General features: G+C 42.0%; 2 protein-coding genes across 4 annotated transcripts in view; both read left to right on the top strand.

The window, feature by feature from the left end:
- dab1b (DAB adaptor protein 1b) overlaps positions 1 to 15841 on the top strand; it is a 38896-nt gene extending 23055 nt beyond the window's left edge. For 2 of the 3 annotated variants that reach the window (XM_088014450.1, XM_015006200.2), the window contains exons 6-14: positions 68 to 106; positions 2171 to 2236; positions 4602 to 4661; positions 8761 to 8808; positions 8995 to 9103; positions 10177 to 10803; positions 12244 to 12371; positions 12664 to 12768; positions 13130 to 15841. In XM_088014450.1, the coding sequence (XP_087870576.1) occupies positions 68 to 106; positions 2171 to 2236; positions 4602 to 4661; positions 8761 to 8808; positions 8995 to 9103; positions 10177 to 10803; positions 12244 to 12371; positions 12664 to 12744 (1158 nt within the window). In that variant the 3' untranslated portion in view covers positions 12745 to 12768; positions 13130 to 15841. The other variant, XM_088014449.1, reaches the window with a different exon arrangement.
- A 1453-nt stretch (positions 15842 to 17294) lies between these two features.
- c8b (complement C8 beta chain) lies at positions 17295 to 24060 on the top strand. The gene is made up of 12 exons (XM_015006206.2): positions 17295 to 17430; positions 18194 to 18341; positions 19408 to 19555; positions 20384 to 20525; positions 20640 to 20772; positions 21217 to 21414; positions 21534 to 21774; positions 21885 to 22013; positions 22095 to 22258; positions 22669 to 22822; positions 23685 to 23756; positions 23858 to 24060. Exons 1-12 carry the CDS (start codon positions 17348 to 17350, stop codon positions 24010 to 24012), a joined length of 1767 nt encoding a protein of 588 aa, XP_014861692.2. The 5' UTR covers positions 17295 to 17347; the 3' UTR covers positions 24013 to 24060.
- The last annotated feature ends 65 nt before the right edge of the window (positions 24061 to 24125 follow it).

The raw sequence follows: 24125 nt of genomic DNA, 5'->3' as shown, positions 1-24125 counted from the left end.
TTTTAGCCTTTTTTTTTAAATGAAACTGAAAAACAAAATGTGTCATCTTCCTCTTCCTCAACCGCAGACCATCCTCGAGGACGAAGTGGATGACCCGGTGTACCAGGTAGGTGAGCGGGAGCAGACCCAGAGCACTGGACTGCTTTTCTAGCTTCACTGGAATAAAACACACTGAACAGGGGGGAAAAAACAAAAATCTTTAATATATTGTTTCTTTCTCCAGCCACTGATCTGCTTGAATTAATATTTCATAATATTGCACCATTCAGTAATACACAGTAGACCATCCTAGTGAACACTTATCTTCAACCATCCAACTCCCATTTTGCCAGTGCAGTGTTGTACAACCATATTTTCCGAGTGAATCTGTGTCAGTGTTCGGATTTTCCTCCAAAGACATGCCCCCCCTTCACTTCCCCAGACTGGATGTTATCCCGCCCCCCACTATTTTTGCCCTGTATTTATTTGGCTCAACATGACTTCCTTCTTTTTTTTGTTTCTATTTATTTATTTTTTTCTCTGTGTTTGCTCACACTGAATACAGACAACACTAACTCTTACTCTGAATGCTATGTTCAGTGGTTCGTCCAAATGCCCCACCTCTGGTCTTTGCTCTTGATGTGTGTTTTTACATGATGTCATTCCCATTTTTGGCTTTCGATTTTTGTTGATGCTGGTTGACAAAAAGCCTGACTGTGGACAGAACCGTTGGCATTTTGGGATATATGTTTTGTTAAAGATTTTCTTAAGAGGATTAAGTCCATTGCAGTAGGAAATCTGGAGCTGGATGAACGCTGCATTAAATTATTACTCAGAAGCTGGAATTTTCTGATTGTATTTTGGAAAGATTTGACGGCCTCTCCCAAATCTCTATCCCAAAATTCAATATGGCTGCCGTGTGCGTAAAATACAGCAATAAGTATACTGACAAAATTACCTTTTTGCATTTTGGTAAATTATTCTAGAACATATTATTGTACACCATCAGCTTCTGAATGTGCGATTATAATGTTTGAATCACAAAATGCAATTTTATGTTTTCTTCATTTAATTTAATTAAATTTTAGTTTATTTAATCAAGGACAGCACAGTAAACAATGTTACATGACAAAAACTATCAACCGTTGTTTTGTACGAAGGTTTTTACTAGCCACATGCTAATTAGCAAACCCAGCCCTTGGTTGGACCATTTAAAAAAACAACAAAATTATAAATTCCCAACAAACAGAACATTACAGTAGGTTAGCCACCTGTTAGCGCAAAGATGCTATTTCGTTTGCAGCTCATTTCATCTCCAGTACTTGAAAAAATAATTTCAACTTATTTAGAGAAATAAATTGGACCTATTAATTGCATAAAAATCGATATTTATAAAAAAAAGTAGCTTCTCATATCTTAGCTAAAGCGCTACCCAAATTCAATCTTCTGAGGCAAGCAGATTAGTAACCTTTTTAGCGCAAAGTTGCTAGCTCTTTCGTGAGGTAAAGCTATCCCTACATGTTTCAGCTACAGTATTTGAAAAGGATTACATTCTTCTTTTTTGAGGAATAAATTTAAGATGGTAGTTGTATAAAAAAAAATCAATAATTAGGAAAAAAGTAGCTCCTCCCATCTTTCCCGAATCGCTGCTAATCACGTAGCTTGTGATGGCTTCATCCATCTGTTACCAATATCTCCCAAAATGTCAAACAAATTTCTTCTTTTCATTTCATTTTTACATCAATTTCAGTGGATTTACAGCTGTGACATATTTTTAGACAAAAAATCTGAAGCAATTTCTACACTGGAAGTGGAGTTTGACCCTGCTGAGGTGGAAGGCTAACCTTCAGCTAAGACCTCCACATTGCCTTGAACTACTGCCTGACCTGTTATACTTGTGCTCTTTCCTCTTCCCACCTCACTCTTTTTTTTTCTTTTCTTTTCTCCCTTCCTCTTTCCCATGCCCCATTTTTCACACTCTTCCTTCCCCTGATCTCGTTCCCCTCCACCCTCCTCCACTCAACACCATCCCCGCTCCCTTGTGCTTTCACTTATTCTGCTCATGTCTCCACACCTCTCTCTCATTTTTATATGCCATCTTCTCCTTTTCTCACTCTCTCTCTCTGTCTCTGTCCTTCCCTTTCATTATTTTCTGCATCTCTATGCCTTGCCCACTGATTCTGTTCTGTAGTACATAGTGTTTGAGGCTGGACACGAACCCCTCCGTGGCCCCCAGTCAGAGGAGAGCGTTTATCAGGTACAAAGACAAGTTTTGCCCCACTTTTCTTTTTCCTCCCTCTTCATTCCTTATAAATAAAAAGATAGCAGTATTTATGGCATGGCTCTGACCTGAAGGAAGCTCCAGTGTGTTGACTGTTTTTGGAGAAAGTTTGTTTTTTTTTGCTTTGTTTTATATGAATTTTATTTAAAAAATTAAAAAAAAGATAAGAATTGAGCAGTAGACTCCAGTGACACTCAGGAAGGTGACGCCTTAGATCTCATGATTTCACAAGATTGAGTAAGACAGAAAGTTTAAATAATAAGATCAAATACTTGAAAGCTTTTAGAAAGGCAGCTTCCTCTTTGGAGATCTCGTCTGTTTTTGCTTTTTTTTTTTTTTTTTTTTATCATTTCAAATCATCCAGAAAAAAATTAAATCAGACACGGATAACCTAAACACAAAAGGCAGGGGGGGAAACGTTATCCAAACCACTCTGGATACTCATCAGTGCCAGATCTGTAGGATAAAGAAATGACTAATTGAACCAGATTGACAACATGAAGCAGGAAGTTTGAGTAGACCTCAAAAAGCAGCAGAGATAAGAAGCAAATTTGTTGACATCTGTCATTTCAAATTTCATTTAAATGACTGGAGAGGCTTACAACGCCATTTCTACGGCTTTTGAATCTCCACTGAACCACAGAGAGCGCCAACAACCACACACTGAAAAACATGAAGCAGTAGAGAAACTTCCTATGAGTTCTCAGATGACTTTTACCTTAACAACAAAACTTCCTGAAAGGTGCTCGTCCTGTTACATCTGACGCTTTTCAGAAAAAAACTCATCTTACTTACCAACAAGCTGGTGGCAGTGTGATGATCTGAAGCTATTATGGTTGTTAAAGACCTGGAGTACGACCTCCTGCAGAAGGACAGTGATCCACATCACACCACTGAGTAAACTACTGAATGACAAAAAAAAAAAAAAATGTCAAATTCGAATTCAAGTTCTATTGAAATGTTTTGACGTGACTTTGAAAACGCTGTTCAGGCTAAAAAATAACACGTGTTACTATTGGGGCCATGCTAAGAAAATAAAACTAAAACAAGTAACAAATGACGAGAATAAAGTCATAACAAGAGAATAAAGCTGTGCGAAAATAAAGTAGAAATAATGCGAGAATAAATTTGTAGCATTAAGACGTAATATTATGACTTTATTCTCATATGAGTTAATTCTTGTAATTTTATTTATTTTTTATTAATGTGGCCCTAATACTCCATTGTACAAAAACCCACAAATGTGGCTGAATTAAAAGAAAATCTCCCAAGAAAAGTGGGTCTAGTTCCTCCACAGCGGCCTTAAAGACTCCTTCACGGTTAATATAATGTCAAGTTTTTACGTTCAGGGTGCAAACACTTTTCCCAAATGGCCATGTTGGTTTGGATAACTTTTTCCCATATTAAACGAAAACTCCATGTTCTTGTATTTATGTTATTGTTGTCTGATACTTAAATGTGCTGATCAAAACATTTTTAACTGTGACAAAAAAAAAAAAGAGCAAAAATTAAAGAAACTTGCTTTGGGGCAAACGCGCACTCTATGCCAAATTGCACCTAAAGCAGTTTACAAAGTGTGGAGGTGAGCTGTTCACCCACTGCCTACGTACACTAAGGTCTTCTTCAACAGCCAACACCATGACCTTTTGATTTTGGACCACTTGAAGGACCAGATAGAACTCCAGGGAGCGGCTTAACACCAGCCTCCACCCACCCCGTCTCCCGGTCTCCCTTTTCCTCCTCCTGTTTCTGCCTCTCCAAAGATGAAAGTTGCAGATGGAGAAAGAGAGAGATTAATCACTTGCCATGCCATTTGATCTCAGAGTGAAACAAGATCAATAGACTTCGGGGGAACATAACTGAAAGCTAACCAGTTGAGGTAGCAGATGAAGAGGCGAGCAGCGGGGTTAAGAACCAGCAGATATCTTGGATAGCTGTGAGGAAAAAAAAAGAGAAACGCCAGAGCCAAGGCATTTTCATATCATCAAATGAGACAGCGCAGACGGCTGTCGAATAACAATAGGCTTTCTTTATACACACTGAACCTCCTTCAAGCTTTGTTTGCAATCGATATCGATTTAAGCAGAATTGATCTGGCGGCGCAACTGTACAATTTGCATAATCCTGCGCTGCTAAAAGATAAGTGCATCTAAATTATTAACCTGGATGGAAATTGATTGAGTTAACTTTTTTCTACTTTAATAGACATGTTTTCTTTTTTTCTTTTCTTTTTCTTTTTTTTGTTTGCACACTCCTGTGTTAAATTACTTAGCTAGCGAAGAAAAAGTAAAAGGTGTTGATCTGTTGACTTCCATATCAATCGACATCCAATCTAACGCAGGTCCCAACCAGTCAGCAGAAGGAAGGGATCTATGACGTTCCCAAACGCCATTTCATGACTGTAGGTGTTTTCATTCTTATTATTTACTTTTTTTTATGTTTTTTTCTTACTTTACTGCTTACAAACCTCTCTTTAGGACCCTCGCGAAGGGAGTTCCTTAAGCCACAACTGGCCCAATTTGTTCAGCTTCATCAAAGGTTGCAAAAGTATTCACACCCCTTGAACTATGTCACATTTTGTCACATAACTGCTAAAAACCTCAATTCATTTTACTGGGAATTAATACGCTGGGCCGACATGAAGTAGTGCATAATAGTGAATGGGAAGGAAAGTAGCAGGAAGCTGGTCAGAGCTGAAGACAACTGGAGCTAAACATCACAATCCCGAATGAAAACTTTTTAGAAATTGCTAAAGACCTGAGAGATTCTCCTTTTAGCAGAGCATCGTCCCTAAACGTCCAGCCAAAGTTACAATGCAGTGGTTTTGCTCAAGGGTCCCTTCACAGTGGTGGCTGTAAACTATTAGCACAACCGATAAAGAAACCAGTTGTTTTTAAAATATGGATGCAAAAGGATGACTGGTTTTAATAGTTTTCTGTTTTGAACCCGTGTTGTTTCAGAAGTTCAATAGGCTGTAATAATTTATTTGAATAGTAACTATATTTTATAGGTAAAAGTTGGTCAAAAATGGTCTTCAAAGGTTGCCGAATTCTGCTTTAGATCAAACCATATTTACATGTTTTAATGTCCTAGCCATAGTCCAAACTTCTGTGACTTGAAAACTGATGTCTACGGACACCCTTCACCCTGATTGAATAATCGTGACGTCATCTGCGAAGAACGTCACGCAAACTTGTCATTTGGCACAACTTTTTATTGGCCCCTCATGTAAAAGGCATATAAGTACAGGGAGGTTTATGTCTGCAATGTGACACCTGACAATGTTCTTGGGGTGTGGTACTGCTGCAGTGTGGTAAAGCAGGGAATTGGCTCAAAAAGACAACAGAAAAACAATGTTCTCTTTTCCTTTTGTCATGATAATGAGACTGGTGGTACCGCAGAATCTTGAAGACTCGAAAGCAGCAAATTGGTCAACCGAAGTCATCTGTAATTACACAGAACATTAGACGGGCCAGCTTTGTGTACAAAATCCAATCTTGTGCAGAATTAGATGCGTATCATAACCAGATGCTAGAGATATAAAAAAAAAAAAAAACAGATCAGTTTGCCGGTCCCGTCGGACTGGAACGCCGGGTTGGTTCCGCGCCGTGGAATGGCTGCGTTTGTCTTCCTCAGAGGGTGGAAATGAGAGGTTTGTAGGCGGTGGAGAGCGGGGGTGGGGAGAGTATTGAGTTGAGTTGCATGTTGTGTTGTTACATTTACATTTACAATCAAGGCACCTGATAAAAAAAAAAAAAACTGCTCCTTATTCAGAGAATTTGTGTGACGATAGAAAACTTGAGATTTCTCCCCCTGCTTTTAATCAAACCGAAGCCGGGTTCATCTCAACTCTCTGCCATGCAATGATAATCCTGTTTCATCTCTAAAAAGAAACATTTATTCAACCCCCACTTTTACCCAACATTCACCAAAAAAAAAAAAAAAAAACCTCGCGTCACTTGTGTGTTTTGTAGCCCAGCGTATCGGACAGATAAACTGTCTCAGCCCAGTTGCTATCTCACCTAAACAGCCCATGCCGGTTTAGGCAGCAGCGCTTCCATATCTCTAAGTGTTACTGCTTGTCTGTTCATTCAGTTGGAGCTTTTTGAGAGCCTCGAGCTCCTCCGATGTGTGTCAGCTCCCTCAGGGGGGAAAGACCTCTGTGTACAATGTTTGCTTCTTTCTTTTTTCTTTTTTTTTCTCCTTCCTTTTCCAAATTCTGACTCATTCTGTGCCCCTCGATGGTTATCGGCGTGCCGTGCAAACTGTGTGTCACCCCTTTATGTCCGCAGCCTGTGGGAGGAGGACATAAACGCCACGTTGGCGGCGGCGTCACTGGCCGCCGCCGTCCCCGTTTTCGTTTGTTTGTTCTTTTTGGTTTGACCCTGTGAGTTTAGCTGCAGCATGCAAGTTTGTGCGTTTTGTGTGGATTTCCACGCTTTTACACTCAAATCACTGTCTGCTTGGGCATGGCTGCAACCATTCCATGCAACTTTTTCCACTTCATGTTTACAACGTTTCACCTAAAGGGTTGTGAAAATGATTTTGCTCCCCTATGAATTCTTCTGATTTTACTTTTATTTGTCACATTTAAATCTTTCAGATCGTAAAATAGTAAGATGGTGGATGCCCGAGACTTGTTCGATTTTAAGGACCACAGCCAAGGACCCCCTTTAAGAACACTTATGACTTACTATTTAATAATTCAAACAACAAATATAACTTAATAAGTGTTCAGATGCACAGTAGAAACCGCCTAATCATTGTCATAGAAGCTAATCTACAGTCTTCCCTATTTCTGCTCTTGGGAGTTCAATCAATTAGCGCTAAGGAAAATAATCAGTGCTCCTGGGTTGGCGACTTTACAGATGCTCACCAATTACATATCAAGTACCATTGCCCCCAAGTATTTTACCTTCCATAGCTGCATTTTCTTTCGATTGTTAGATTTACTCTATGGAATTGGGATTGCATTCTACCAACAAAAATTGAGTGAACACTGGACCACGAACAGGCGGGAGTTCACTGTATCTAAGTAAGATAACCTGAGTAAATACCAAAGTTGTCAAATGTTGATAATAAAGGGAAAAGCTACGCAAACCCACTTGGCCCTTTGTGAAAATAGTTTTTGCCTGTTAACCCTGGTATCGTCATCACTTTTACATCACTCCAAGAAATGACGATTCTGACAGTATCTTGAACAAATTTAAGTCCAGACTTAAATTTGTTATACTCTATTTTTTTTTAGTTATTTAGAGATGGTCTCACTGTTGTGCTACATAAACCAAGTCTGCTTGAGTTTAAAAGTTTAAAAGCTGGCTGGACAATTGGAGCTTGAAGATTTCCTGGTGAAGCAGAGTTTGTGGTTTTATGAATTAAGTCAACCAGGTCCTGAAATGGTAAAACAGCTCAGACATAAACATTACCACCACTGGCCTTTTTGTGAAAATAGAAGAGGGGAATTCTCCTATTTTTTTCCCAATTTCTTTGTTATTGTTGAACAATGAGCTTTTTGTAATTTTGGTCGGCCAGCTGCTCGACTGCGAAGGTTCGATTCTCTTCCCTGTTGTCTATATTTAAACGTTCTTACGGTGGTTCACTTGATTCCCAAAGATTTAGGAACAGCTTTGTAATGGTTTCTAAACTGATGGATTGCACTGGTTTTGTTTCTCATGTTGCTGTTAAGTCTGTACATTTTTCACCTCCTTCGTATCGTCAGATTGATTCTACTGGAGGGTTTATTGGTCTGGTGGTATTCAGGCCTGGTTCGGAGAGGCATTTTCCCAAGACAAATGATATCAACATTTGAAAATATTGTTTTATGTTTACTCAGGTAATCTCTGATGAGATTAAAAAAAAACTTTTTAAGTGTGACAAAAAGGCAAAACAGATGAAATCTGTGCAGGGGGTGAAGACTTTTCCCCAGCGCTGTCAGTAGTATGAGTAGACCTCAGAGGGGGAGTAGAGCAGGGGGCTTCAGTCTGCGTACAGGGCGAGGTGGTCCCATGGTCTCGGTCTGGTGGTTTCAGGAGCGTCTCCCATTATTGGTTGAATTAAAACCCGCCCCCTCTCGTGTGTGTCTGTGTGTGTGTGTATCTCCTCCTGGAGCAAAAATCAGCATGATAAAGCGGCCCGGGCTCTCACCGGGGCCTCTCATGATTGGCAGACATAAAAATATCTAATCAGAGTCTGTTTTATGGAACCCAATAGCCTTTTATCAACTCAATTATAGCGAAGCATGAAAGATTCATTTTAGATCCATTAACTGATAATGAAATGAGGGGGATAGTTGTTTCTTGCTGTCCGCAGCACAAAGCGTCTTTATGAATAGATTTTTACTGCCCACACCTACCCAACCATGCAACCACCGGCGGCCCATGTGAGTGAGAGATAAAACGGTCATGACTCTGGAGTTTTTCAGGTGCTGATGTATCACCAGACTTTTCCCTCTTTTTCTTTTCTACCCCTCTCTCCGCCTCGTCGTACGGTCCAACTCTTAGAACATCAACCACTTTGATCTTTTCGGCGACATGTCCACCCCTCCCTCGGTGAGTACCTCCGGCAAAAGTAAAAAAAAAAAAATCACGCTTTCATGTCAGCGGAACCGATACGAGTTCTGTCAGGGCGCTGGTGGCGATCGGAATCGCTCTGATCTGACGGCAGAAACGCTCGCAGATGGAGCTCGGTGTGACTTTTAGGTGACTTTGATAGAGGTGACATGCGTGTCCTTCCAGATGCCCCCGTCACCTGCCAACACGCTGGACCCGAACCGGAGCAGCCGCCAGCAGCAGCACACCCCCGCCGAGCTGTACGCCCCCTTCAGCCCGACCTCCGTGCCGTCAGGTAGACGACCACGCTTCCTGTTTCACTTCCGATTCAAATTGGGAACGCGACGAGCTCTGTCGTTTCTATCACTCTCCTTTGAGTGGAAGCAGCATTTGACAAATTGAATCAAAAAGTCAGAGAAAATTAGCTGTAGGCACGTTTGATATTAACAAAAGTATGCATGATATTCAACGCTTCCACATCACTTTGAAATGGCTAAACCACAAATGTGTTTTATTGAGTTTATATGAACTAGGTAGGGAAAATAAATATTTTATTGCCTAAAATGCAACAACAGAGCATTCCTCTGGTGCATGCTTGATAATTTATGGATTCACTGATTAATTCTAACAATTATGCACTGATTAATAACTAGACAGCAAAAGGTGTTTAGTAAGAGATTTTGTGTTTTAGAGTTTGAACCGAGTGAAGCTGAAGCTTTGCCTTTTGAGGAGTCTGAACTTACAGAGCATCTTAAATGCAAATTCTGCATTTTCTGTACAGTTTACAATTTTGTTTCTCTTCTTGGTGGTCATTTAACCACCATGATGCTGGCACCAGAGTGGGGATTGTGTGGCGATTTTATGTATGGATAGTTGGTTGGATAGATAACTTGTCCTTATTTCAAAATTGATTTGTGGTAGAATATCAATACAGGCGTATCTCAGACACAAAATAACATACAGGCCAACTAGGCATTCCTTCAGATATATATGTAGTGTATCTGTAGTAGCTTAAAAGCTTGTGGAACCAATAGGAACTTTTATCTGTTTTTAGTAGGAAGAGGCAGACAGTACAGTCGTCCAGGTGAAAAGGTTTTTGTCAATCATAATTGTGTTTTCCTTGTTAAGCACAAGCTCCTTGTAAATACTGTCCACTGCTCTAAAGTTACCTTTTGGTTTACTCCATGTTTGGTAGTAAACCATGGAACAACTGATCATAGTTGTTCCATGATCAGATTCTCTCAGCTCCTGTAGTCTTAGGTTGGTCCTCTTGGTTGCTACTCAGTGTCCTTCTCTCGCCATTGAGCTGTTGATTGGTTGAACTCCTCCTTCAGATGCTAAAAGCTCGACGATGTTTGCCTCCTCCAGGTTATATGACCATGGGGCCGGTCCAAGCGGCTCAGTGGGCCCAGCAGCCATTTCCTGGCCAGGCTCAGACTTTGGCCTTCCCCGTTCAGGGCCCCCTCCAGGTGGCCCAGGTCCTCCCCGGCGGTCAGCCCATCATCCTGAGCCAGGCCAACATTTTCCCCACCACTCAGCAGCAGTGGGCGGCCATGGCGGCATATATGCCGGCCCAGACGGTGGGAGTCGGGGGCCATGCCATACCAGCTGCCATGCTCCAAGGCCTGGTCCCCATTACCACCGTGTGCCCCCAAGCGTGCGACCTGTCGGCGCCCTCCTCGGCCATCACCAGCCCCCAGCACATGGCAGACCCCGCCCTGATTCAGAGGCAGCTCAGCCTGGGGAAGGAAGGACTGGGCGTGGACTTGGACGCGGGCGAGGGCCCGTCCACAGCGGGACCCGGCGTGGTGTCCGGAGGGGCGAGCAGGTGCGGAACCCCTGGCCTCATGGGTGTGCCTGACACGCTGGTCTGCAGTCAGCTGCTGCCTCCTCAGGCAGCAGCCAATCAGGAGGAAGAAGGTAGCTGCAGCGACCTTGATCTGTCCAGGATGACTTTGAGCCCAGGAACGTCCACCTCGCCATCAACCGAATCACGTAAGTGTGTCTGAGTGCACTTTATTCAAGCAATTTCTATCAATCAATCAATCATGTTTATTTGTACAGCATATTTCAGCAACAAGGCAGTTCAAAGTGCTTTACATCGTAAAAACATAAAAAAATAAAACGGCATAAAATCATCAATTGAGAAACCAGTGACATACATTACATTTTATCAATGTACATCATGAAGCTCTAAACGAGTTGATCTTCAGCCTTGTTTTAAAGGAATTGATTGTTTCAGCTGCTTTGTACTTTTCTGGAAGTTTGCATAGAAACTGAATGCTGTTTGGTTCTGGTACAGTTTATCTGAATAGGTTGATTTTTGTACATGTTTGAATATCTTAAAGTACCTCAAGATATCTGTATTTAACATAGACTGAGCCGCCATGTTCACTTTGGTAAACATGATGGGGTGTTTTCAAACCTGATAGTCCGGTAGGCTTGGCTTGATTTGCTTCCTACAGTAAAGCATTAAGCAAACTACAGTGCAGGGCATTCTGGGTAAATATAACCGAAACAAACACACAAGTCAAATAGTAGTGGGAGAAATGGCTCGTGGTCTTTTGCCAGAGACAAAAGAGAAATCCTACAACTGCTAAAATCTGACTCCATTTTGTTCACGTTTTGTGAAGAAGGATGTTTCGCTTAGCGTCTTCTTTAAAGATTTTTGTGTCGTTTCCTCCAGTGGTTCTTGGTGCAGTACCACCACAGGCGAGGAGGGGGAGCAGGTTTGAACTGAACTGCAGCAGCTGAAAATGTAACAAATGTTGCAATTTTAGTCCCAAATCAAATTGAGTCTATCAGGTGTGAAAACATTGTAAAACAGCTTCCTCCAGAGGGTTTCATCACCATGACCGAGCTACGATGTGTTCACTGATTGGAAAACGGTCACGTTTTTTGAGTTTCCAGCCGATTGGTGATCGGTTGGGTGAAGTGAGCTGAAAACAATCTGATTTCAGTCAATCTCTAGCAACCATTGAGTGGAAGGACTTTTGAGATAGTGATCTTTGTTTCCCTGGTAACCTTCACTCAAAGGAAATACCCAAACACCCTCTGCATAACGGTGCTTCTCTTCTCACATTCATTACTGCCTTTACAGATGTCTTGCTAGCCTCTTTGAACTGTCATCTTTACTTTTCTGCTGTCTCCAGTTTTGTGGGGAACTGACGTTACAGCCTTCGCCTTTCACTTACCGCTAATTGTTAGACATTTGTGTTTGCGTTGGCTTTCTTGCAAAACAATTAGCCCGTCTGCCTTCTCGCACACCTTCTTGGTCTTGTTTTGTCCTTCTTGAAAAGAAGGGAGGCGGCTAAACGGCCTGTCAGAACGACCCTCTTCTGAAAGCTAACGTCGTCGAAGGCAGACGTGCTTAAAGGTCATGATCTAGATTCCCATCTTTCATCTCATCGCATTCCCTCGACTTTCTGTTGGCAGCATCCACACCCGCCCCTCAGCAGAGCTCGTCTTCAGACTGCCCCCCCTCCCAGGGCAGTGACCCCCCGACTGATCACTCCCCAGTTGACCCGGAGGGAACCCCCAGCAACGCCAGGGAGGAACAATCAGTAAGTGCTTGTCTCTCCACACTGGGATTCATGGATGCCACTTACCAACAGACTCTTATTGCAGTGGGGATGATGTATAATGTCTCGAGTGATGATCACCGGACTGAAGTTATTTACGTCTAGCAAAAAAAGAAAAAAAAAAAAGTCACATCAATTACACACGAAAGGTCGAACATCAATTAAGTGCGTTGATTACATGGCGTAATGAGGTGAAATCTTTAAGAATGATTGCACTTCCCAACATTTTGGTGGGAAATCAGAGTGAAGAAGAGCTGATCTGTCTCCGACCCAGGGTTCGGCGAGGTCGGACTCTCCGGTGCCGAGCGAAGCCGCTGAGCCGACGGATCAGACGGGTCCGCAGAAAGACAGCTAGAGGGACGCAGGCGGTGGGAAGGCGGTGAGCGTTTCATCAGCCCGTTCTCCCTCTCATTTCCCACAGTTATTAATCAGCCGTCTTCACCGCGTGACATTTGTGTCTCCACTCCCCATCTCTTTTTCTTCTCAATGCCAAGCTATTTCCCTCGCCTCATCCTTTCCCCCCATAAACCCATCTTTCTGTCCTTTATTGGCTTCATATTTCCATCTGTCAGCTTGCCTCCCAGTTTTTACTGTGAATGGAAGCTTTGCTGCCAACCGCAGCCTTCATGTAAATCAGTCTGAAGCTGGGAAGGCACCACAGTGTCATCTGGTGGTGAGATTTATAACTACACTAAAAGAGGTTTTTTGTTTTGTTTTGTTTTTTCTTCGTCTTCCTTTAGGGATATGGAAGCTTTCCATCCTGAAACTGGAGCTTCTGGGAAAAACAAGACATACGAGTGACTGTGATTACACAGGCTAGCTGTTTTTTTTTTGTTTGTTTGTTTTTTAAATAACATTTAAAGGATATTTCTGGCTATCAGAGGAACTGCTTTATTTTTTCTCGAGAGGCCACACACTGTATTGCTTTCCTCAGCATGTCCAATCAAATAACTCTTCAACCAGGAAGTGACCTTTGATATCGGACTCCTTGAGCGGGAGGTGCGCTCATCCTTCCGTTTCGAACTGAAAGAGTTTAAAAAAAAAAACGACATTGATGATGCAAACTACTTTTTTTTTTTTCTTGACAAACGTCAAAGAGGAGCAGCATCTCTCCGTGCGTTGGCTGCAGTATGCAGCAAGTTTCTCGTCATCTCGCTCCACCGTTTCACCGGTTTGCATGAACAGACACGGCTGGTGAGAGTTGGATGAACTCGGCCGAGGGCCTGAGAAACGAAGTCAAAAACTCTGATTCTTCGTCTTTTTTAAGCTGTGAATTCCCAGCCGCTGACGCCGGAGCCAATGCAGACGTCTACATGACTCTATGTGACGGTGTAGAAATGAAAAATTGCCAAACGTCTATTTTGTAAATAAGACTCTTTCCCCCATGCCCTCCTAAAACCCCGAGCCTCTGTGCCATAAGATAGCACTCTGCCTCTCGGATGCCAACTACGTGTGTTTGTCTGAAGCAACGCTCCACCAGCATCTCCAGTCTTACCATCTGGAAATTAATTAAATTTTTTTGTTTCTTGGAGCCATGTTTTTTTTGGGGTTTTTTTTACTTCTAATTTCTAAAGATGTATTGTCTTTTTTTATTTTTAAGGGGAGGGAGTGAACTGTGAATATGTGTTGCCTGTTCAGGCAGAATAGAGTCTGATGATTCTCTGAATACAAAGTCGACAAAAAGAGTGAAGTGGGCGGAGCTACAGGTGTTACCTTTTTACCAACGTCTAGTGGCAGATTTTCTTAGCTTTTTAGATACACGTCATTTTCAACCAAGGTCGCGTTGTTTACAATTTGCCTCTGTCTGTCTGGTTTCTTGAAGAAACAATAGGGGGAAAAAAACTTAGTAATACATTGGGATGAAAGACGTTTTCCTATCTCTGGCAAATTTTTTACATTAGAACCACAAACTTATATGCATTTTTAGACTTTCTGTTTTTGTTTTTTTTGTTCTTTTTGGTAAACCAACACAAAGTAGAGCTTAATTGTTTCACTTTTTTTCAGCAAAAAATATAAAAATCAGGTCTTTCGGGGTGTATTTACCAGCTTTGCTCTGATTTAGTTTAGCTTTTCTTCTCTGCAACATACGATAGATTCAATCTGATTGAATGGCAATTGAAAGTCTCAAAGTTCTGTTACTCAAGGAGGTTGAGGCTACCGCTAACAAGCTAATAAAACATCCTTGCTAGCTCGCATAGCTAAAGCTTCCCCTGGTAATGTTTGCTGCTGCACTGATCTAAGAGCAGCAATCTCTAAAGTCTGAGGGTTAGTGATGGACTAGCACCAGTCTGACCTAATGAAGTATTTTACTTCAACAAAGCTGTTGCTATGGAGGGAAAATAAGTCGAGCATGGAACCAAACGAGAATAGAGCCACAGACGCAGCTCTGCTGACAAATAGGAAAGAGAGTAAAACAAACCGTATTCCATGTCTTCAACTAACGTAAGAATGTGACAAGATCTCACAAGAAGTACCAACTCATGTTCCAGGTCCTAAATTTTATTCTTAATGGTCTTTAAAAAAGGTTTTAAAAAGTGTTACATTTGAGTTGGTAAAACCAGCAGAAGCCCTGATTTTTTTAACACTTGAAATAAGACAAGTAACTTTTCGGAGCTCCTCTTAAATCAGTAATTCTTTAATATTGATCAAAAGGTACTACTTTCATTGGCGGTTGTTTTTCCACTTATTACAAGACATTTTTCCCACAAGTGAAGAAAATCTGCTAGTGGAACTAGTGCTTTTTTTTAGATCAATATTCAAGAATTATTGACCTAAAATAAGCTCTTACATCTTGTTGAAGAGTTACTTCGAGTTAGTTTTGTCTCATTTTAAGATATTTACACTAGAAACCAGACAAAAAAAAAAAAAAAAACTCTTGGTAAGATTTTACATTTTTACTCAAACTTCAGATGTGTAAAGTTCACATCAAACACTTCAGTGATTAAAAAGAACAAACATTTGCATTACAATCGTGAACTACCTTGTGTTGGTCTATCAGATATAATCACTATGAAATAAATCCTAGTTTGTGGTTGGAATGTGGCAAAACGGCAAATACTCAATACACTGTGGATGGTTTAGCAAACAGAAAGCTCACTGGCGACAGGACAACGCGTCTCCTCTGGGTTTGGTTTCCGTTGTCCAGTCGCTGCTCCCGTCGGGCCATCGCGTTGTTGTAATGAAGCACTTACCGTACGTCGTCTCCACCTGAACAGTCCAAACTACAGATCAGCAACACTTCCTGCTAGACGATACCGGCCACGAACGGTTAACCGACAAGACAAAAAAGTGTCCCAGAATATTTTGTAAAGTTTATTTATGGAATTAAGAACTGTGCTGAAAACACAAAAAGGGATTTTTGTACGTATATGACTCCCTCCCTACTCCCTCCATATGCTGTATCCATGACACTGTTCTGTCACAAATAAATGACCACGTGATTCCCAAGGTTATTGCTGCTTCTCTGTCTTACTGCGGTAGGTGAGATGGGACCAGCCAACAGGGGCTGCTCTGCGTCAACAAATGATTTAATGTGGTTTCTTGTATAGATCTTAGTTTTGGGGGAAATTTTAGCTCTTTTTTTTAATGAATATTTGCTTTTAAGCTTTATTAATGACAATTTTCCAATAAGTTAGGTAAAGAAAAATCTGGATGGATGAATAAAATGATCAGTTCCTTTCCAGGGGGCGCTCTATGCTACATAATGGAAGATGAGTGGAGGGACATTTCTATGTTTCTCAGGATTTATGGTTTATTTAGAATCAATATAAATGCTGGTTGATATTTTAATTTAAAAAATAAAGGATTATTGATAGTTCCTTACTAAAACAAACATCCACATTTTTCTTTTGGATCAGAACTAATGCATTTGCCAATGACGCACTTAACAAATGAGACTGAAAAAACTAAATAACGACACTAAACTTAATCACTGATTACTGATAGAGGGAAAGTTTTTAATAAATCACTCATAGGCTTCTTAGAATCCTAAAGGAAAGATTTTATCATTCTGACTTTAAACTGGAAGGGAAAGTTGGGAACGTTCGGCTCTCAAGCTCACGTTAGAGTCTGTGAACTTCCAGCAGCAGACCACCGCTTCGGCAGGATAAAGAATTATACCTTACATGGTCCGAAGTCTGGCTGCTTCTCCATCGGATCCCATCAGAGTCGGCTCTGACTCTCTGCCTCCCCACTTGGGTGATGGATAAATCTTGAGATGAGCTGCTGTCAGAAAATATCAATACGATTTCTTTGACTTTAGTTTATTGTTATTATTTTCTTGGCCTGTGCGTAATTTTGACTTCACGATTTTGTCCCACGTGTCAAAACGTTTGGACTCCGCCGCTGCAAGTTGTCATTTCTTCAAGCCTACTTAAAGATTTATTTTTATTAAAAAAAAAAAAATAGCCGTCAAAATCCCATAACTGCCGTATTGCGCCACCCTCCTCGGAATAAACGAACTGCGGCAAATTCCTGCGATTGCGCCACTCCGTAAAGCCCACAGTGTGGCGAAGCTGAACAAAGGTTAAAGGTTGCAGCGCCGCAACTCGACTGCAGATGATGGTGCCACCCGCCCCGGACTTGATTACGCGACGCTCATTTTTCACCGCCGTCGTATCGTCAGAAACACATTTCCTGCGCGTGTCAGGAGCAGATATCACGTGTCACACGTAATGAAGTTTATGCAAATGACAAAGACATCTCGGGCCCGTCCGCTGAACTCGCCAGCAAATCCAACGGCGTTTTAATCAGATTGTGTCGAACCTGTGGGAAACACACACTTGCACACACACCTGGCAATGCGGCTCTAGTGGCCTGTGGGATTGTGCATCCAGCTTGGTGGCTGAGTCTAATGGTGGCAGTGGGTTCATCTTGAGGCCAGTATTGATCAGCGCGTGTTTACTCAGCGAGCTGAGCAGAGCTTTCCCCTCAGTCACAGCAGCTCATAACACACAGTCATGTTTTCTGTGATGATACAGTCGAGCAGACTCGCTTCCCACAGCTGCCTGCTCATTCTGACTCTCAGCTTGGTGCTGCTAAGGTAGGAGATTTATTATTTCTGCTCAACTATAGCTTCCCCTGACGCTTTGCTGTTATAAAAAATTTTCAGATTTGTTTGTCATCTAAGCACAAATCGTTTTAAAGGGGCAGTGTTATGTAAGATTGATTTTTGTGAGCTTTGTATCGTGTTATAATGTTATTCCCTCGTCAAAAAACACACATCAAATGGTCGCTTTGATTCTTTCATGAATGTTTGAGAAATCCTTTAATCTCCATGGCAACCATTCAGCTGTGCAAAAAGCTTAGTGGGGATGGAGCATCACCTTTATGATGAAGCTTCTTCTCAGAATGGGAGTTTTCAAGCTTCTGCCTCACAGAGTGCAACCCCCACCCCTCCCACGCACACACACACAGACACACACACTCAGCTCCGTCAGACTAGCCAGCAGCAATTAGCAAACACCTGGTGGAACTGAGCTCATCAATAGCAACGCTTGTCAAATGCTGTTAAATGGTGAATAAAGGAGCCATGTTGTGATGACTTCCTGACGGTGGAGTTTTAGAAAGAGCAGGCGCTTCTTAAAGAGACAGTGGCCCAATTTCAAGGTGTTAAATTACCAAGTGGCATTTCTTTTAAGTCATGTTTTATCTATTCAGCTGAAGGTAACATAGTTACTTAGCTGTCCTGTAAAATGGCTCTATGTGCCTGTGAAATACGTAACGCTGCCCTTTTAGATAAACACATTTGCTATCAGGCTGCATTTTTGTTAGTTTTGATTTCTCATCCCATGAACACATCACAGTGAGTTTCCCCGAACAACAGCAAGTGATGAAAACTCCAGTGTTCGTGAAACCCGTTCAGTGGGTAACCGGGTGGTAGTTCAGCCAGTGGACTGTGTTTTATCGGAGTGGAGCCGTTGGTCCCGCTGTGACACCTGCGCAAAGAAGAAAGTAAGTACGATGACGAGGAGGCAAATGCACACAATTGTGTTTGAACAAATGTCAGACAGTAAATAAGATCCAACTGAAGTTTCATCCCCCTGCCTTCTTCAAATCGAACAAAATTGGTGTTTGCGTCGCAAAAATTTTAATTTGTGCTGCTGTCATTTAATATTTTCAGAAATCATCAAATGTCAATCAGACCCCCTATAAATTACAAAAAATTTTGTTGCAAAAACCTAAAATTAAATAATTTATCTACATTTTGTTTGACTTTGTTAAAATGCACAAAGTCCTAGTTGAAGTTACTGACGTAAAGGTTTCCTGAAGCTGGAACTCCACAGGGGAAAGTTGGGAGTTTCTCATCTGTTTCAACCCTGATCCCAAAATCCAATATGGCTGCCAGGCACTTTAGACCTCTAATAATTTGGAAAATGAACAGCTGGAAATAGTCATGAAAATATTTTTAGCACTAATGTCAATGATGAGTTTGTCAGTTGTTGCCCATTACGGCTGTTTTTGTTTCTGTGTTTTTTTTAGCAAACTAAAACCAGTTAATATTCAACATGAAATCAGCCATTCCCCCCCCCCAAAAAAAAAATCTAGAGTAAATATATGTTCAGGTAAGTCCAGATAGTAAAAGCTGAACTGATTCCACTATGAGCAGCTAATTAGTTTTCATAAAGATGCACCGCCCACCTGGAGTCAGATTAGAGATGGGTAACTTCATGGCACAGAAACGGTCGACAGACAATTTTTTGGGGCTTTCGACATTTAAATATTTAAGAGCCAGTCAAGCTGCGTTTGATCAGAGTGGAGCTCTGTGTGGACTGTGAAGAGCTCCGCCACTGACAAAGGTCAGAGCTGATCCTCTCCAGTCCTCCATCTCACCCACTTTACAAGAGAGGGGATTAATAAAGCTGACATGACAAAGTGAGATCAGCCCTCTAATGTGATTTCAGCCATTACGGCTCTCAGGAGGAGCTCCGGAGCCACAGGATGTTAGAGGATGTTGGCAAGACTCTGTCTCGGTGTGTGCTGACACTTGGCGTGTTTGTCTCCCTCCAACTACAACCAGTACCGCTATGCTAAACTGGAGCGGCCATCTCAGTTTGGAGGAGAGCCATGCTACCTTCATGGCACCCAGGAGGAACGCTGCGAGGTTCCAGCCCGCTACACCTGCGATAACGTACCTCTGTGTGAGGGATTCCTCTGCACGCAAACAGGTACGCTGTACGTCTGTCTCCATTTCTGGTTCACTCTAGAACCCCCATCTAAAATCCAGTGGAATTAAATAAATGCCTTTACAGTTCATTATTTTTTACAATAATTTTTTATTACATTATTTCTAATTAAATGAACTCTACCTGTATTCTATAAAGTAAAGGAACTGCAGTAAAGTTATTTTTTTAATTATTCATGAAAGGGGGTGAATAAAAATATACTTTGTGTTATTTTTTTTCTTCCAGTTCTCCGTTATTATGTACTTTGGTTTGGTTTAGTAAAACACCCATAAAAATATTACAATTTATATCTAGAACATGACAAAATTTGACTTTTACAAGAAAGTTTAACAATATACAGTTTCTTCTGGTAGGCTAATTTGATATTTCCATTTGCTAGCATGCTAATGGTGATTTTTTTCTTCATGAAGCTGGGCACAGTTAGCTAAAAAGCTAGCTGTGCTAACCCTAAAGCTCAAACTATAAACATCAAACTACTTGAAGAATCTTCAATACAGATGCCAAACATTTTCAACAGAGAGAGTTTAACTAAATGATAATTTATTCAGAAAAATAAATTTTGTGGAAGCTTAATGTTTTTATAGTTAGCAGAAACGCTACGCTGCTAAGCAGGAAATTTGTGTATTAGCAGATTACTGAAAGTATGTCCAGCTCTGACTGACTTTAAAAATGGACCAGCACTTCTAAAGATTCATCACAGTTTAATTTGTCAAAAAGAAAAGTTGCCAACCATGTACACTAAGAGAAGAATGTCAAATATGAGCCAGAAGCAGTGAAACTGTATGAGAGCGTTTCCTTTATGTCCATCAGGTCGCTGTATCCACAGAACCCTGCAGTGTAACGGAGAGGACGACTGTGGGGACATGTCCGACGAAGTCGGCTGCACCAAGACATCCAAGCCCTGCAGGGTGGAGGCAGAAGAGTACTGGGGAATAGAAAATCTGGCCAAAGGGTGAGTCATTTGAAGAGTCCATTTCCAAATCATGCCGGGTCTCTTTTTCCTCTTGCTGCTCTTTTCAGACTCTCCCACTGTTCTCCATATCAACAATAATACTTTTTCTTTCAGAATAAACGTCCTGAACAGCCATCTGGAAGGCGTGGTGCTCGATAACAGATATTATGGAGGCGGCTGCCTGCCTCACTACATCCAGGATGTCCCGTTCAGGAAGCCCTTCAACTTGCAGCAGTACACGTTGCAGGTCAAAACGGCCGACTTTGGTCAAAGTCGTGTCAAAAATGGAACATGAGACACATAAATGTGCTTTATGCAATGGGACAGCAAAGATCAGCAAATTTGTCCCTCCTGTTTTACTTACATTTTTACATTTTCTTAAAATGGAAAATGTTGTTGGGTACAACACAAAGTTTTTTTTTGTCTTTTAATAGCCATATTTTTTTGTTTTCTTTGCTTTTCTTTGAATGCTAATGAGAAATGAGGCCACAAAGATAAAGTGTCAATGATAAAGTGTAAATGTTTTGTTTTTTGTTTTTGTTTTTTTTAAAAAGGAAACTCAACACTCACCTCTAAAGTGATTTACACACATTTTCTAAACTACAGGAGCCATTATTCCTCAATACCGTTTGAACTGCTTAAAATGACAGCAACATCTGTCTGTCATCCCATAAAATTCTTCTGCCTGCAGACGAGAGGCTCGTACGATTTCACCCTGCAGTCGTTCGAGTCGTACTCTGACTACATGGATCACACTCTCAGGGAGCGGATGACCCAAACCTCTTTCTCCATTGGCTTCGGCATTCCGGGCGTCTTCAGCTTTGGGTTCAATTACGACTCCTCCAAATACAGCAAGTCTGTCAGCAAGATTCGACGTGCCTCCGGAGTTGTACGTTTGTCCCTCTGGCAAATCTCTAAACAACCAGCTAACCTGCAGCGTCGTTTTCTGTGAAATGTCACATTCCCTCACGGTCTTGGCGACTTTCGCCATTGCTCTCTGATCTCTAGACGAACAGCTTCATTCGAGCCAAAGCAGAGCTGGAGCTGGCCCAGTACATCCTGAAGTCCGACGGCTTGGTGCTTCACCCGGAGTTCCTGCAGCGCCTTCGCTCTCTGCCGCAGGCGTACGTTTACGGAGAGTACAGGCAGATCTACAAGGACTACGGCACCCACTACATCACCGAGGCCACCCTCGGAGGAGATTTCGAGCACACGACCATCTTGAACAAAGAGAAGCTGGAGAAGTCAGGTCTGGAGTCATTATGGCAGCGGGATTCAAAATTCGTAGCCTGGCAAAAATGGTTTGGATCTGGTTTCCAAGCAGTTAAGAAGTAATCGCACTCTGGTTTGTCGTCCTAGATTACAATTTGGACCAGTACAAATCTTGCCTGCAGGTAGGCTTCAAGATTGGGGTGACCATTTATGGAGTTCCTGTATCCTTGGGCGCTGGCGGTGGATCCTGTGCTGGACTTCTGAATGAAATGGGAGGTGGGAATACATCTCTGATCGAATTTCTTACACCTTACACACAAGTTGTACCCTGCAAGACGTTTCTCTGCTTGCATTCAGAGGACACAAAGAATGGGGCGATGGTGGAGGACTTTGTTGCTGTTGTTCGGGGTGGAAACAGTGAATCCATCACTGCTTTGTTGTCTCAGAAGCTTCCCAGCGAGCAGCTGATGAGGCTCTGGGGTGAAGGCGTCCGTTACAACCCGGACTTCATCCGCATGACGGTGAGCTCAAACTGCACATGAAAGATTTATGCTTACTTATTTTTTTATGTGTGCTGCTTGCCTCCGACATCATCCAGGTCAATAGATGTTTTGGTGTGTTTCGCTCCTCCATTATCTGAGGTGCTAATTAAGCTGAGGACAATGAATCAGATCAGACAGCTTGATGCTCGGCCAGCGTTGGCACGGTTACAAAGAGTTACAGTACAACAGAACTGATCAATGGCAATTTAGGGAGCAAACACCAAGCCAGTTAGTGTGCCAGAGAGAAATCGGCAGATTTTTTTTTTTTTTCTTTGCTGTTCGAGGCAGGTTTCTGCTGAATCAATGGAAAAATGTCTCACTTTCAGATCATTTGAGCAGTAAAACGTGAAGCGTGTGAGATGATAGAACATCACTATGTGTATCATCAGACCAAGCCGCTGTACGAGCTGGTGACTTCCAGGGACTTCGTCCAGGCGGACAGTCTGAAGAGGAACTTGAAGAGAGCTCTGTCCGAGTACCTGGCTGAGACCAGCGCCTGTCGCTGTGCTCCCTGTCACAACAATGGAGTGGCTGTTCTAAAAGGTACAAGACTTTGGATTGTTTCATAAAGTCCTTTCTCATTTTGACACGAACCTTAACTTGAAGAATCTGTTTTCTTCAGGTGAAATTGTTGCCTTTTTAGTCTTTCTAAGGACTTTTGGTTCACTCTTCTTCATATAATATGGCTCTGCTCTTTGGATGACCCTATTCTGACCAGATTTTAACCATAAGACACATGGACTCATATTTCACTGCTGAACATTGTGGCCTAAAGAGTTATCTCAGTGACTTGCTCCTTGAGCCCAGTGAGCCCCTTGCTCGGGTCCTGCTGCTAAACAAGGTCATCAGCCTGTGAGAAAGCTGGTAGTTAATGGTCATTTACTTAATCAAGTTCTGTACTGACATTGGCCGAAAGACCACGGAGTAATGGCTCGTTGTTTTTGGAGCCATTACTCCAAAAACAGTGGAAAAAAGTCTGATTGCCATCTTGTGGTGGGATGCAAAGACTAAGATATTTCAATAGACATTAATCAAGAAGTTAAAACAAAAGAAAATATAGACGGCCCAGTCAAGTTCAATCAAGAAACTTCAGTCAAGGTTTCAAGACACATCTTGATTGAATAACTTGTCTGTGTGGTTTGTAAGACCAGAATCCCAGGAAGTGGAGGCTTCTGTCAGGATGGCCAGCAGTCATCCAGAGGTGGTCACAGTCCACTCTTAGGGACAACTGTACAGGATTTCAGATCGTGTCGTGACTTGTCAAAATCTACATTGACGGCATACCTTCTGCCAACCACAAATATAAATGTTAAAACTTGTGGTTACACAAGCAGAACTTGTTTAACATGACATCTGAATTTAATTTCAATGGCAGCAAAAGTAACATCGTCTGCTTGCTCGACAGGCACGAGATGCGAGTGCGTGTGTCCCACCGGCTACACCGGACGGAGCTGCGAAATCACCTCCAGGCTAAAAGGTCGATTTAGCCGAACGCTAGAAGTATTTTTTCCAATGCACCACACGTTTCATCCATCAACGCACTGAGACGTGACAAAAGGCGTGCTTGTTTTATTGTAGAGTTGGGCATCGATGGTGGCTGGAGCTGTTGGGGAGCGTGGTCACCCTGCAGCGGCGGTCAAATGACCCGGAGTCGACAGTGTAGCAACCCGGCACCAAGCAGCGGCGGCCTCCCATGCAGAGGGCTGCAGCAGGAGTCCACAGACTGCTTTTAAAGTCGCAGATGTTAAAGAAGAGAAAGTGAATAAAGTATCTACCAAACACGTATGTGACCTGGTGTTTCATTCAAATGATTCGTCCTGTGAGAAAGTATTTGAGGATGTTAAAC

The sequence above is a fragment of the Poecilia mexicana genome, unplaced genomic scaffold (assembly GCF_051168715.1).
Source record: "Poecilia mexicana isolate PSO_F unplaced genomic scaffold, ASM5116871v1 scaffold_17, whole genome shotgun sequence".
NCBI classification, from domain to species: domain Eukaryota; kingdom Metazoa; phylum Chordata; class Actinopteri; order Cyprinodontiformes; family Poeciliidae; genus Poecilia; species Poecilia mexicana.
The sequence above is the reverse complement of the archived record's forward strand: the minus strand, read 5'-3'. Positions and strand labels throughout refer to the sequence as shown.

Coding starts and splice junctions, on each gene's coding strand:
- c8b (XM_015006206.2), top strand. CDS start 17,348: ATGTTTTCTGTGATGATACAGTCGAGCAGACTCGCTTCCCACAGCTGC. Junction 21,775..21,884: donor AGAGAAGCTGGAGAAGTCAG/GTCTGGAGTCAT, acceptor TTGTCGTCCTAG/ATTACAATTTGGACCAGTAC. Junction 23,757..23,857: donor AATCACCTCCAGGCTAAAAG/GTCGATTTAGCC, acceptor GTTTTATTGTAG/AGTTGGGCATCGATGGTGGC.